A 13,473-nucleotide genomic window follows, 5' to 3' on the forward strand; every position below is an offset into this window, starting at 1 on the left:
GAGTGATGACTCAGTACTCAGATACTCAAGGTCGTTGACATGAACTTGGAGATATAAATATAATTATATATATGTATAAATCTATGATGGGATATATATTCTATAGACATTGTTATATAGATTGATATGTATCTCTGACATACAAATTCTCAGCTTAATTTTAATTTTGTTCTTAAAATTTATGTTCCAATGATTGCATAAATTCCATTCTATGCAATCTTTTAATAAAAAAGACAATTAGGCCAAAAGAATTAAATAAATGTATGAGTTCTACAGTGAGGGTAAAAAAATGTTGAAGCTGGTGAGGTGGCTCACAGTTGTAATCCTAGCTACTCAGGAGGCTGAGATCTGAGGATCAAGATTCCAAGTCAGCCCAGGCACTAAAGTCTGTGAGACTCATCTCCAGTTACGCAGCAGAAAACTGGAAGTGGCGCTGTGGCTCAAGTGGTAGAGCAGTACTCTTGAGATGAAGAGCTCATGGATAGCGCCCAGGCCCAGACAGAGTTCAAGCCCCATAACTGACCAAAAACAGAAAGAAAAGAAAAATAAGTTGATAATGTGCTATGATTACACTGCAGATAACCTATTTACCTTGTGTCATACTTAGGTTCTGTCATACAAAATTGATCAAGGTAGTGCCTGAATTTATAAATGCTCATGGAGCCAGATATTTAAACTTAAATATATTATTTAGCATGCTAAAACATGAACATTCAACTGAATTTTTTTTTTTTTTTGCCAGTCCTGGGCATGAGTTCAGGGTCTGAGCACTGTCCTTGGACTTTCTCAAGGCTAGAGCTCTACCACTTGAGCCTCAGCACCATTTCTGGCTGTTTTCTATGTATGTGGTACGGAGGAATCGAACCTGGGTCTTTGTGCATGCTAGGCAAGCACTCCACCTCTAAGCCAAACTACTGGCCCCTCAACTGAATTCTTACGGTTAATTTTCTGAGTTTGGACCATCCTTTTCTTTGAAGTAATTTACATAATAATTGCAGAAATGAATTTTTGTAAATATTTTAGAAACTAAATTGACATTCTGTTTTTTTGGGGGGGGTCGGTCGTGGGTCTTGAACTCTGGGCCCTCTATTGCCCTACCCCTTGAGCTACAGTGCCACTTCCAGTTTCCTTGTGGTTAATTGGAGATATGAATCTCAAGGTCTTCAGTACCCAGGCTGGCTTGGAATCTTGATCCTCAGCTCTCAGCCTCCTGAGTAGCTAGGATTACAGGCGTGAGCCACCACCCCTGGCTTTTATTTATTAATATTTTTGTAGCTCTTCTAAATATGTTAATTGTGGTAACAACTTTAAAAGTTGGGCTGGGAGCATGGCCTAGTTAGTAGAGTGCCTGCCTTGCATACATGAAGCCCTCGGTTTGATTCCTTGGTAGCACATATTTAGAAAAAAACTGGAAGTAGTACTGTGGTTCAAGTGGAAGAGCTCTAGCCTTCTAGCCTCGAGAAAGCCCAAAGATATAGTGCTCAGGCCCCGAGTTCAAGCCCCAGAACTGGCCAAAAAAAAAAAAAAAAAATTGGGCACCAGTGGCTCATGCCTGTAATTCTAACTACTAAGAAGGTTGAGATCTAAGGATTGAGGTTCAAAGCCACCCAGACAGAAAAGTTTGTGAGTCTTATCTCCGGTTACTAGCCAAAGTTGGAAGTGGAGGCTTGGCCCAAGTGGGAAATAAGTATTTTTGGACTAAGTGGTTTCAGTAGATTCTTGGTGTTGTACAGACCGTTCCAGTGGTTGGCTTCTGTGAGAAAGGAATGGTGTGAGTACCTACGAAACAAGTTAGAAATGCAGAGGATGACAATAGAAAGTTCTTATTGGTGTTGAGTTGGTAGGTAAAGAATAGATTGAGTTGGGAGGCATAGATTGTTACTGGAGTCTTGATTATGCATAAAATATTTTTAAGAAAGCAGGATAGGCTGTTGCAGACTGGGACTTCATGGAAAGAAGTTGGGGCTGGAGGTATGGCCCATTTAGTAGAGCAGTAGCCAGTGAGCAAATGCATCAGGTATGGAGTTTGAGTCTCGGTCTTGGACCTTGAAAAAAGAAAACAAAAGAAAAGGATAGAAAGAATAGAGAATGAAGTTGATTTTGAGGCTGAGTCAGAGAAAGTAATAGGATTTAGTTCCCCCTCCCCCAAAGGTCTCACTGTATAGACCAAACTGGCTTTAACTGAATGTGTGTGTAGCCCAGGCTGAGCTGAATTCAGTATCTTCTCCTCAGTGCTGGGATTATAGACATGTATCACCTATCATTCCTGGTAGACATGAGATGAAAGAGTTGAGAACTATAATGAATCACGCAAGAAGAATCTTCAGGATTTAACCAGATCTCAGGGAAAATGACTAGACGAAGGATAGAGAACTCTGGGGAGGAGTTTCAGTTGACTGGCCTTTTGATCGTGGCTGACCAGTATAATGGTGAAATATGTTTCCTTCAATATTTATTACCTTTCTTCCCCTTCAGAGGGTCATTTGGAAGTTAGTGGGAGAATTTTTCATTGCTCTCATTAATATTTTCCCATTTCCTCCATGCTCTTTCTGCTACTCCACAATTTTTTAAGTTGCTATTATAAGGGTGATGTATAGAGGGGTTATAGTTATGTAAGTCAGGCGGTTTTTCTTTGTTTGGTGGGTTGTGGGCTTGAATTCTGAACCTGGGTGTTGTCCTTCAACTCTTCAGCTCAAGGATACCCGCTGCCCCTTGAGCCACAACGCCATTTCCAGTTTTCTGGTAGTTAATTGGAGATAAAAGTCTCACAGACTTTAGTGCCCAGGCTGGCTTTGAACCTTGATTCTCAGATCTCAGCCTCCTGAGAAGCTAGGATTACAGCCATGAGCCACTGCACCTGGCTCCCTCTTATCCTCTTGACTAATGAAGATTATAGCTGTTACCAAGCCTCATAAATTGCTTTAACCCCTTTAAATACTTCCGTGCAGCTACATGTGACTATTTGGATTGTATAGTGTCATATGAGTAGTATCCATAAGTCTTCATTATACTTTCCCTCACCGTCTTCTTTGCCTCCTCTCCCTTCCTCTTTTCATTTTTATTATTTTTTCCCCTCACCCTCCCTCGTTTCTTTGCTTTCCTTCTCTTCCTCCCTCTCCTCCCCTTTCCCTTTTCTTTTTCTTTTTCTCTGCACTTGGGATTATTCTGCCCTATGCCATTAATATCCCTTTGCTTCCCCCTCCCCTTTGTGTCATATAATAAATTTCCTTTTTCTTTTTAAATATGATCTTTTTGGGGTGGGACAGGCACGTCCTAAGCTTTGAACTCAGGGCCTGGGATCTGTCCTTGAGCCTTTCCGTGGTCAAGGCTACAGCTCTAACCACTTGAACCACAGCACCCCTTCTTCCTTTTTCTTCTGTAGGGGGTACTGAGAAATCAACTCAGGGCTGCTTGCATGCCACTAAGCCGTATTCCTAGCCCTTATATATAACCTTATTGTTAATATTGAGGTATTGTATAGAGAGTTACCATTCATAAGTCAGGTAGTGAGTACAATTCTTTGAGGACAATGTTACCCTTCCTTAGATTATAAAGTTTATTTCAGTGCAATCTTCTAGTAATTTTTGAAGCTATTTAGGCAGTAGTTAGAACCAGAATTGCTCATGTGCAGACAGCTTAGCCAACTATACCCCAGCAGTGACAATTGTAACATGATATTTAAGAGGCAATCTAACTTCAAAGAAATTAAAATTAAGAAAGAAAGCATCAGGTTGTTTTTTTGTTGTTGTTTGTTTGTTTTTTGTCAATCATGGGACTTGAACTCTGAGTCTGGACATTGTCCCTGAGCTCTACAGCTCAAGCCTACTGCCCTACCCCTTGAGCCACAGCATCACTTCCCAATATCTATGGTGAATTTGAGTCTCAAAGGATTTTAGTGCCTGGGCTGGCTTTGAACCGCAATCCTCAGATCTTAGCCTCCTGAGTAGCTAGGGTTACAGTTGATTATGGAGATTAACATACCTTGACTTTTATTCCATTCCCTCCTTCCCTTTTTCTTCCCCTCTTTTGGTACTCTGGTATGAACAGAAGGAATTATGTTCTTGGTGTGTGTGTGTGTGCGCGTGTGTGTACATGCGTGTACACATACACACGTGCACAGGTTGTGGAGCTAACTCCAGGCCTGGCAACTGTCCATGTGTTTTTATGCTCCAGTCTAACACTCTGCCAATTGAACCACATCTCCACTTCTGACTTTTTCACTGGAGATAAGAATCTCGCAGACTTTCCTGCCCAATCTGGCTTTGCACTACGATCCTTAGATCTCAGCCACCTTTGTAGTTAAGAGTATAGGTGTAAGCCATTGGCCCCCAGCTCTTGCTTAGCTTATCATTTCCTGACTTTTTGGTGGCTGATTGTACATATTCATCTCTTGGATTTGCCTGCCTGAGCTGGCTTTGAATCTTATCTGCAGATCTCATTCTCCTGAGTAGATAGAATTATAGGTGTGAGCTACTGGTCGTTGACAGCTTCCTTTTTAGAGTCTTGTACATACTAGGCAGGCACTCTATATCTCTGGCCTACATGTCCAGCCTCCTCCCCTATATTTATTATTTGTCACTTTTTTATTTGTTGTTTTTGCTTTATAAGGTCTCACTATGTTGCCCAAGTTGTTACTAGACTTGGCATCATCATGCCTCAGGTTTCTAAGAAGCTAGGATTATAGGTGTATGCCACTACACGTGGTTTATAATTGCTTCTGAAATGTCACTTTTGATTTTTTTTTTTCTTTTTTTTGTCTGTTTTGGGTCTTGAACTCAGGGTCTGGACACTTGAGCCACAGCACTACTTCCAACTTTTTCTGTTGATTGTTATTGAGGAACGGAACCCAGGACTTCAAACATGCTCGGCAAGCACTCTACTTACTGCTGAGCCACAGTCCCAGCTTGGCTTTATCATTTTAACCCAGATACCCAAGATGATATTTTAAAAGCATCTGCAAGGTGCAAATTGGTAACCAGTAAGTGAGAATGAATACAGCAGATACTGTTGAGATAGGTGAGGAGGTCCTTAATAATAAAGTGGCACATGCCTATAATAAGCAGGGAGGTGAATCCCCTTGTCTCTCAGGGTAACATGGGGATATTCCAAGTCAATAAGAGGAACTTAAATGTGTTTTATTCATGTCCGCTGCTCTAAAGCTAATAGAGAAGATCCTTAATTTGTCTGCTTCTGCTTGCTTCACTAGTTGCTGCTATGTAATGCCTTCTTTCTCAGATAAAAATAAGAAGATGATTAGTTTGGAGAGTAGGGTAGATTTATTAATTTCAATTTTCTTGCTATATTGCTATAAGTAGGAATTAAAAAAAATCTGATTCTTATGATTTCAGTTGAGAAAAAAAACTATAAATATGTACTCTGCTGCACATTCTGGCATTTTCTGGAATTTCGCACTTAATCTTGATTAATTGTATGGAGCTATTTTTTCTCTTCAGCAGGTTTCTTCACATATAGAATTCTTTGTAAAAGTACAGAGAAGAATGGCAGCGGAAACTCAGACACTGAACTTTGGACCTGAATGGTGAGTTTTCAGTCTCATTCTACTTGCTAGTACAGTATATAGTAAGTTAATGATACAGGTACTGGGTAGTCTATATATGTGCATGTTTTTGAAGTTTTGCTTTATGTGCCTAGTTGAAAACAGTGTGGCTAGGTCAGTAATAAAATTATATTTGGCAAATGACTACATTCCATATTTTATTGATTTTTCTTTTTCTTGGTCTGGTTATGTGTTGATAATGGAATTAAAACTCACCATAATACACCATCCTAGAACATTATATTTTGAGTCTTTGTCTAGGTACATATACAAGTTTATATAAGTAAAATGTAACAATTTAATATCTATATGTTTTCTGCTACAGTTCTGTTTCATAATTGCTATTCATAGACTTGTTTGAGAAAGTAGTTTTAATGAAGGTGTTGAATTTTATTTTATTGGTGGGCTAGACAGGTGGTCCAGAATTATACTGGCTATTAGCAATAGCCCATCTAGTATTGAGTTAGCACTTGCCATAATAACAATTAATTGACCTTTGAGTCTCTTACAGATTATTTGGACCCGAATATGGAATTCTCATGGAATTTTGAGATCCATCACATTGTAGTGTGACTTTCCCCCCCTCTTCTTCCTTTTCCCCAAAAGTTGGTGATTGAAGATCCTCTCTTCAGTGGCGTGAATAATGATAGTTACTTTTTCCATTCATACTTCGAACAACCCTTGGGGTAATGTCAGAGACAGTATTTATAATATACAAGTTGGATTAGTGCCTTAAACATTCATGGTAATCTAGGTGATTTGATAAGACTTTCTGTAGTAGTTCCTGATTTGAGGATTCTTATGACAACTTACCCAATGGTATACATTTCTCTTTATCTGTAATTCCTTGATTTCCTTAACCTTTATAGCTATCATTTAGAGACTGAGGAGAAATTACTTTTTGTAGTTTTGAGGATTGATGCAACTTCTGAAGTTTTAAGAGTTTTATTTTTTAAAATGCTGACCCCAATGATGCTGCACTTGTTTTAGTACTTTCTATTTTAGAAAGCATTTTATTACCAAATTAATTTTTACCAAAAAAAGCAGACATTATAAGATAGAAGAGAAGGTATAATAGCTAAATGTCACCATCTTTGGTAATCTCTGTAAATATCTTGGTGTATTTTTCCAGGTGGTTTTATGTATCTTATTTGTGTATATGTACACTTATTTTCACAGAAATGGGATTATACTGTAACTCAATTTTGTAACTTTAAAAGATATCTAAGTCAAAGCCATCATTAAAAAAAATCAATAAATATTTCTGTTCTGTTAAATAGTTTCATTGTATGGTTGTACTATCATTTGTTTAACTAGTCCTCCAGATATAGTATGCAGAGGCTGTTGTCACTTTTGCATTATAAAAATATTTTTAATGGTTTTTTTTATAGTTAAATCTTGATTCATGCCTTACTAACTTGTTTTAACAGGTGGATTTAAATTCATGTAGTTCACGTTGCAAATTACTTTGTGTGCAGCTCTTCTGTTATTTGAATTTATAATTTTCTTACATAATATAATTTTCTTATATAACCTTATATCTTTTTCTTTATTAAAACATAGTTAAAATCCTTAAGTAGTTTAAGAAGGTTTTTTTTTTTTTTAAATTAAAAAAGTCTTTTAGGATGGGCGCATGTAATCCTAGCTACTCAGGAAGCTGAGATCTGAGGATCAAGGTTCAAAGCCAGCCTGGGCACAAAAAGACCTGAGACTCTTATCTCAAGCCTCATGACCCACCAAAAAAAAAAATCCTTTAGGAAGTGGGGCTGTGCCTCAAGGGTAGGGCCCTAGCCTTGAGCTGAAATGCTCAGAGACAGTACCCAAGCCCAGAGTTCAGGCCCCATGACCCACCAAAAATAAATAATCATAATAAAAAAGTATCCCACTATCTAGATAAAATAGCAATAGCAGGCACTAACAAAACCGAAACGAACTGATAATACTGTTGTTATCTGACATTTAGCTTGATGTTTTATATCATAGGTTGCCAAACTGCAGTCCATGGGGCTGTGAAGCTTTTGTAAAGTTTTGTAAAATTTTATTGCAATACAACCATACTTATTTGTTTCTATCTTCCCTGGTTACTTTTATGTTAGTTTGAAAGGTCTAGTAGTTACATTAGTTTTTCAGGGCTTAAAAAATTTCTCTGCCCCTGCACAGAATAATTTGGCTGGCCCCTGTCCTGTAGTATATATTCCTAAACAGTAAATCACTTCTAGGTATTTCTGTGTCTTTGAACCATTTGTCAGTAGTCCCTCTGCACCCTCATTTTCATTGGTATTCTGAAGTTTTGTTTGATGGTGTTTTGTTGTGTTTTAAACCAAAGCTCAATTGAGATAGTTTTAGCAGTGGGCAGTAACTAGTCCCATCCTAAAGCCAGTTGTGTTATCAGGTTGTGATTTCTCTTACCCTGCAGGAGTTGGAGCTTAGCAGCTTACTTTAAGTCACAGACATTGCTAATAAAGTGAGGGACGAAGGTTTAAGTTGGCACTATCTTATTGGTATCATTTATCAAAATCCTTGAAGCTTTTAAAGCAGCGATCTGACCCTGAGCTAGAAAGCACAGAATGAATAGGGACTACTGTCACATTTTCTACATGTAATGTATTCATTCTGGATCCCGAGGAAAGGAGTGTTCCAAACCATCAGAAAATGAAGGGTTGCAGTGATTGCACTGAATTGATATGTATCTCCACTGGTACAGAAACATTTAGTGGTGTTCTCTTCAGGAAGGTCTTCATTCTTGTAATGAACAATGTAAAATATGTTCAATAAGAGATTTATAAAATAAAGAGATTTATTTGTATCTGGGGGCAGTTGTGAAGATGGGAGAGCTTTGAAAATTGTGGGGATAGAATACACCTGTAGGCTTGGACTTGACAATTTATAAAATCAGTAGGCTGCAGATTATATTTGGATAAAGACATTTATTACAGAACCATCAAAACAACTTAAAAGCATGTGATAGATTTAATGGACAAGTAAATCATTTCTAGGTATAAAATAGTCACCTTTTAAAGCCTTTTTAAAATTCTACTACCTTAGAACTTTCCTAACCATCTGTACAACTTGCCCCCTGTCCCTCCTACTTTCTATCTCTAATTCCTTCAGTAGTCTATATAAAATGTTACATGCCAAAAACCCTGTGCACGTATTTTCTTTATTATTGATAGCTCATCCTCTAATTCCCACTAGACTGTGAGCTCCAATGAGGGCAGATATCTGGACTGGATTTTTGTATAGCTTGTTCATTGTATCTTCAGTGCCTGGCACATAGTTAGGCACTCAATAAATGTTTATTAAATGAATGAGTGAATTGTTGGAAAGTAAACTTATTTTTAATGTTTTGCTATTGTAAGTAATATGTACATATACACATCTGAATGGTTTTGTTTGTATTCTGATCCTTTTCCTTAGACATGCCTTGGAGGTAGAATTGTTAAGTCAAAAGTTTCATTTTTAGGGTTTTTGGATGGTATTTGTGCAGATCCTGTGTCTTTATCTTTGATGAAATACTTAAGTGCTGTCTTATTAACAACTTTTTTGTGTATATGTGTGCTAAATCCCTTTGGGAGTTGTTTATAGTAACAAACATACCCATTCCCAAAATCTGGAGGAAATAGTAAGAAGAAAACAAAATCTAAATTACCCTTAATACTATACCCCCAAGAGCCTTTGCTAGGGTTTTGTTTTTTTATATCACTCTTGTTTCTTTTCAAATGTATATTTTAAGGCATATAAGAAACCAGCCAATAGTTCTTGTTTAATAATGTGTTTTTGAGAATCAGAAATCTCAGTTTTAGTCGAGGTGAGGACTTTGGAGATATTGCTGTGTTATGTAGCTTAGGCTGGCCTAAAACTCCCTGCTCCAACCTTAGCCTCTGAATGCTGGGATTAGAAACATGTACCACAACATGTGATCTAGACAAAGATTTTATTGTAGAAAGAATTATTATAGTTACTTGCCTACAAAAGAATGTTTCTTTTTGAGGTTTCTTGTGTCATATCTCTGTGGTCTTCAAGAATTCTTTCCAGATCTTTCTTTGCAAAAGAGAGATTTTCTTTTTCCCCAGAGCACTTTGTTTATACCTCTGTTAAAACAGTCACCTTTTTGTGGTTTATGTCTTTTGTATATGTATTTGCATTAGGAAAACTAATTACATTGTTAAAAAACATAGTATTTCTCCATTTAGTAAGCTGGTAGTTTATTTTAGTGCTTTAGTCAGAGGTAGACACAATATGTTTGGTTGAATGTATTTGGTAGAGTGTGCTTGGGGGAAAGAGCATGTAAACCTGAGATTGATGGTTTATTATCTGGGATTTTTGTGGAGAAAATGGGAGATGTTTTGGAGGGTAGAATATATAATTCTTAGTTTACAAAAGAAGTGAAAGGGTAGTAAGCTTAATGAGGCAGCAAAGGAGATATTATCCAAGAGTATGTTAGAAGAGAATATTAAGACTGGTTCAGATAAACATTTTACCAAAATGCTTGCTACATTCTGTATATCTAGATCTTACTCTGTCCTGCCACACTCCTACTTTACTTCTCTGTTCTTCCCATTTAACCTTTCTTCTCCCTAGCATCTCCTCCACATTGTTGAAGAAGGTTTGGAAAATATTTCTGCAGCAAAAAGGGCATGTTTAAAGATTAAAGTGTCAAGAAATTGCAAATTTAAGAGAAGTACTCAGATGTTTGCCTTTACAATACTATGAAGTGTAGGAGAAATGTGATTGGGAGCTGGCCTTTTATGTGAAGTCTTTGAGTTTTATTTGGTCATTGTGTGTCAGTGAAGTATTGGAGAGATTTTTTTAAAAATTCATATTTGCATTTTAAGTAAGTAATTTGCTGTAACGTGGAGGATGGACTAAGACTAGTTATGCAATTGAGGATACTGTTACTATAATAAAAGCATTAACAACAATAAAGTTGCTGGATCAAGAGATTTAGATTTAGTGAATGGGTATAGGAAAAGTAAAGGATGAATCCCTTTAATTTAATGTCCTTTAATTTAAACCCTTTAATTTAGTGTTCTTAACTCTGTGACTAGAAGGAGTAAAGAGTTTGGGATGAATAGACGGGTAAGAACAAGATTTGGGGCATTTGGGGTTTGGTTGACTGTATGTATGAATACTTGTCACCGTGTCAAAAGTCATCTGGATTTGAAAATCATGTAGAAAAAAAATTTTTTTTTTGGTTGTTTATCTTGTCCTGGGGCTTGAATTAAAGGACACTGTCCCTGAGCTTATTTTTGCTCAAGGCTATCACTCTACAATTTGTGCCACTGTTCCACTTCTGGAGTTTTCTAGGTAGTTTATTGAAGAGTCACATGGACATTTCTGCCTGGGCTGGCTTTGAACTGTGATCCTCAGATCTCAGCTTCCTAAGTAGTTAGGATTACTGTTGTGAGCCACTGTTGCCTACTTCTTTGCTCAAGTTGGGAGCTTATCACTTGAGCCACAGCTTCATTTCTGGCTTTTTTGTTGGTTAATTGGAGATAGGAATCTCCACCTTTTTTGCCTGGGCTAGCTTTGACCTTGGTTGTGAGATCTCGGCCTTCTCAGCAGCATGAGCTACCAGTAAGTAGTATATCCAGATTGCTTAAGCTGATGTCTGTGCCTTGAGCAGCACTCAAGTGAAAATTTGAGGGATGTCATGAGGTTTTTAAGATGGTTGGTGGTACCATTCATTGCTACTTAAAAGTAGAACTGGGCCTTCAACAGTGCAGGTCAGGGAGATGATGACCTTGAAGACAGAAAATTTCTCTTGGTTTTAGCACTGGGTTTTGAAATGACAGGAAATTGAAGATACAGAAATGAGGAGGAAAGTTAAGCATAGTTGGAAGTAGAATGTTGCACTAAACAAGTCACTAAGGTATGTTTAGAGTTTGAGGGGAAAATATATGGTGAGAAAATGACTGTTTGGAGGTGAACGTTGTATGGAGGCTTTTAGCTTTCCTAAGTTTGTGTAGGTAAGGGGCTTTGAGGAGAATTTGTTGCCTGTTGAGTCAGCACACCCGTCATTCTAACATAGGCACTCTTGATTGGCTTGGTCTCTTCAAAAAAGCAGGAGAAATCTTTGATCATGTTACTCAGTAGATCTGGTTCTGGTAGAAAGTGTTCAGTCCTGGATATTGGTAAGCCATTGGGAGTCTGTCTGTTGGATGGGACTGGTAAGATGAGTTTAAAATCTTGATGTGAGGAGTAATTCAATCTAGAATAATTTTTGAGAGCGCTTGTATACAACCTTCAGTAGTAGAAACTATGGGGAGCATATTAGCTTAAAGAAGATACTTCTGAATAATTTCTGATAAAAAATAAATGAACATCTTCAAGTTAATGTTTGACAATCAGTAGCTCTTTTAAATATAATGTTGAGATCAGTCCTTTTAGCCATAAAAACCTAGATTTGAATTTTAGATTTTTGGGTATGACCAGTAAGCAAGTTATTTATTAACCCCTCAGCTTCTAGTTTTTTCTTAGCTTTCTTCTCCTTTCCCTTCTTTTCTTTCTTGTGTGTGTGTGTGTGTGTGTGTGTGTGTGTGTGTGTGTGTTCACATATACATTGAACCACTGAGCTTACCTTCTCAGTCCTTTACATTTCACTATTCATGTCTGTTATATTGGAGTTTTTATGAAGTTGAAGTGAGATGAAACAAGCTAACATATGTATAAGATTCCCTTGAGTTCTCAAGAGATGTCAATTCTACTTTTCCTGAAAAGAGTCTAACTTTACAGGATTGATGACAGTTTCCTGGAAGATTCTTCAGCAGTGATTGAATAGCTCAACATGTTTTCTAATCTCCTTGTTGAACTTGGTTTAACCTCTTAGCCTAGGAGACATTTGAAATGAAATAAAGGTGAAGCCAGTAGTAATAAACACTTCTAGCACCATAACGTGATCTTTGTGTATACTAGAGAGAATCAGGGCTCCTTGGAAAAACGGTGGATTCTAGATCTGAGGCAAAAAATAGCATAAGACGAACCTGGGACATTTTGACATACCAGAAAGAAAAGATGTCTAAGGCAACTAGGATCATGTCAGAAGGAACTGGAGCCAGTCCAGTTTTCCTCAGGTCAATAATGATACAGTTTGAAGATTGTTAGGAATAATTGCTGAGGACTGGAACATATTAATAAATTGTTACTATTGAAAGATGCCAGTGAGCCAAGCTGCTGTTTTGAAAATGAATAAATAAGCTATTTTTCTTCCTTTCCTGTATAAACTGTATTACTTGGTAACTGTACCAAATAATATGAGAGGTAAGTTTCTCTTTGCAGAAATGCTCCAGCAAGAAAAAAGAATGATAGAATAGAATCACTTTACCACTTTAGTGAACTTAGTCATCCAAGCATTGATTGTCATTAACTAGGGTAGTAGCATTACAGCCAAGCACTATGTGCCTTTGATGGAATAATATACCACTCTCTGGGAAGTATTAAGATAACCCACATCTTATCAAGAATCTACACCCAGTTACCAATTTGCATGAAATACAGAGGACAAAGAAGCATTTTAAATTACACTATGATAAAACCAGCAAATCCAGATTCTAAAAATATCCATGTTAGTGAAAATATTTAAAAATTTGTATTGATGGAATAATAAGCCAAAATTTTCTTTCGAATAGTACCAAGAGAGGCTTAGCTAGGGTACTAAATAATATATATATATGTATATATATGTGTATATATATATATATATATGGGTTTCTTAATGTTTTTTAAATATGTTCCAAATTGTTTATAATATGCTAACATTGATGATTTAGAAGATAGAAATATTGGAAAAAAATCTAGCCTCATGTATATTCTTACACATTTTTGTACTAGTCACATACCATTTTTTTCTTAAATTTTACAATAATTTGCAAGTATTTACTGTGCTTTAGCTGACCTTCATACTCCTTTTTATTTTG

The 13,473-nt window shown here is 37.0% G+C and overlaps 1 protein-coding gene across 3 annotated transcripts in view; it reads left to right on the forward strand.

Moving 5' to 3' along the window:
* The window catches only part of Gigyf2 (GRB10 interacting GYF protein 2), a 132,804-nt gene that overhangs the window by 14,848 nt on the left and 104,483 nt on the right, over positions 1–13,473 (forward strand). For all 3 annotated transcript variants that reach the window (XM_090355052.1, XM_090355053.1, XM_090355055.1), the window contains exon 2: positions 5,457–5,539. In XM_090355052.1, coding sequence (XP_090211178.1) covers positions 5,499–5,539 — 41 coding nt within the window. In that variant the 5' untranslated portion in view covers positions 5,457–5,498. The remainder of the gene's footprint in view (positions 1–5,456; positions 5,540–13,473) is intronic.

The sequence above is a fragment of the Megascapheus bottae genome, chromosome 21, assembly GCF_031878675.1.
Source record: "Megascapheus bottae isolate mThoBot1 chromosome 21, mThoBot2.hap1, whole genome shotgun sequence".
Classification (NCBI taxonomy): domain Eukaryota; kingdom Metazoa; phylum Chordata; class Mammalia; order Rodentia; family Geomyidae; genus Megascapheus; species Megascapheus bottae.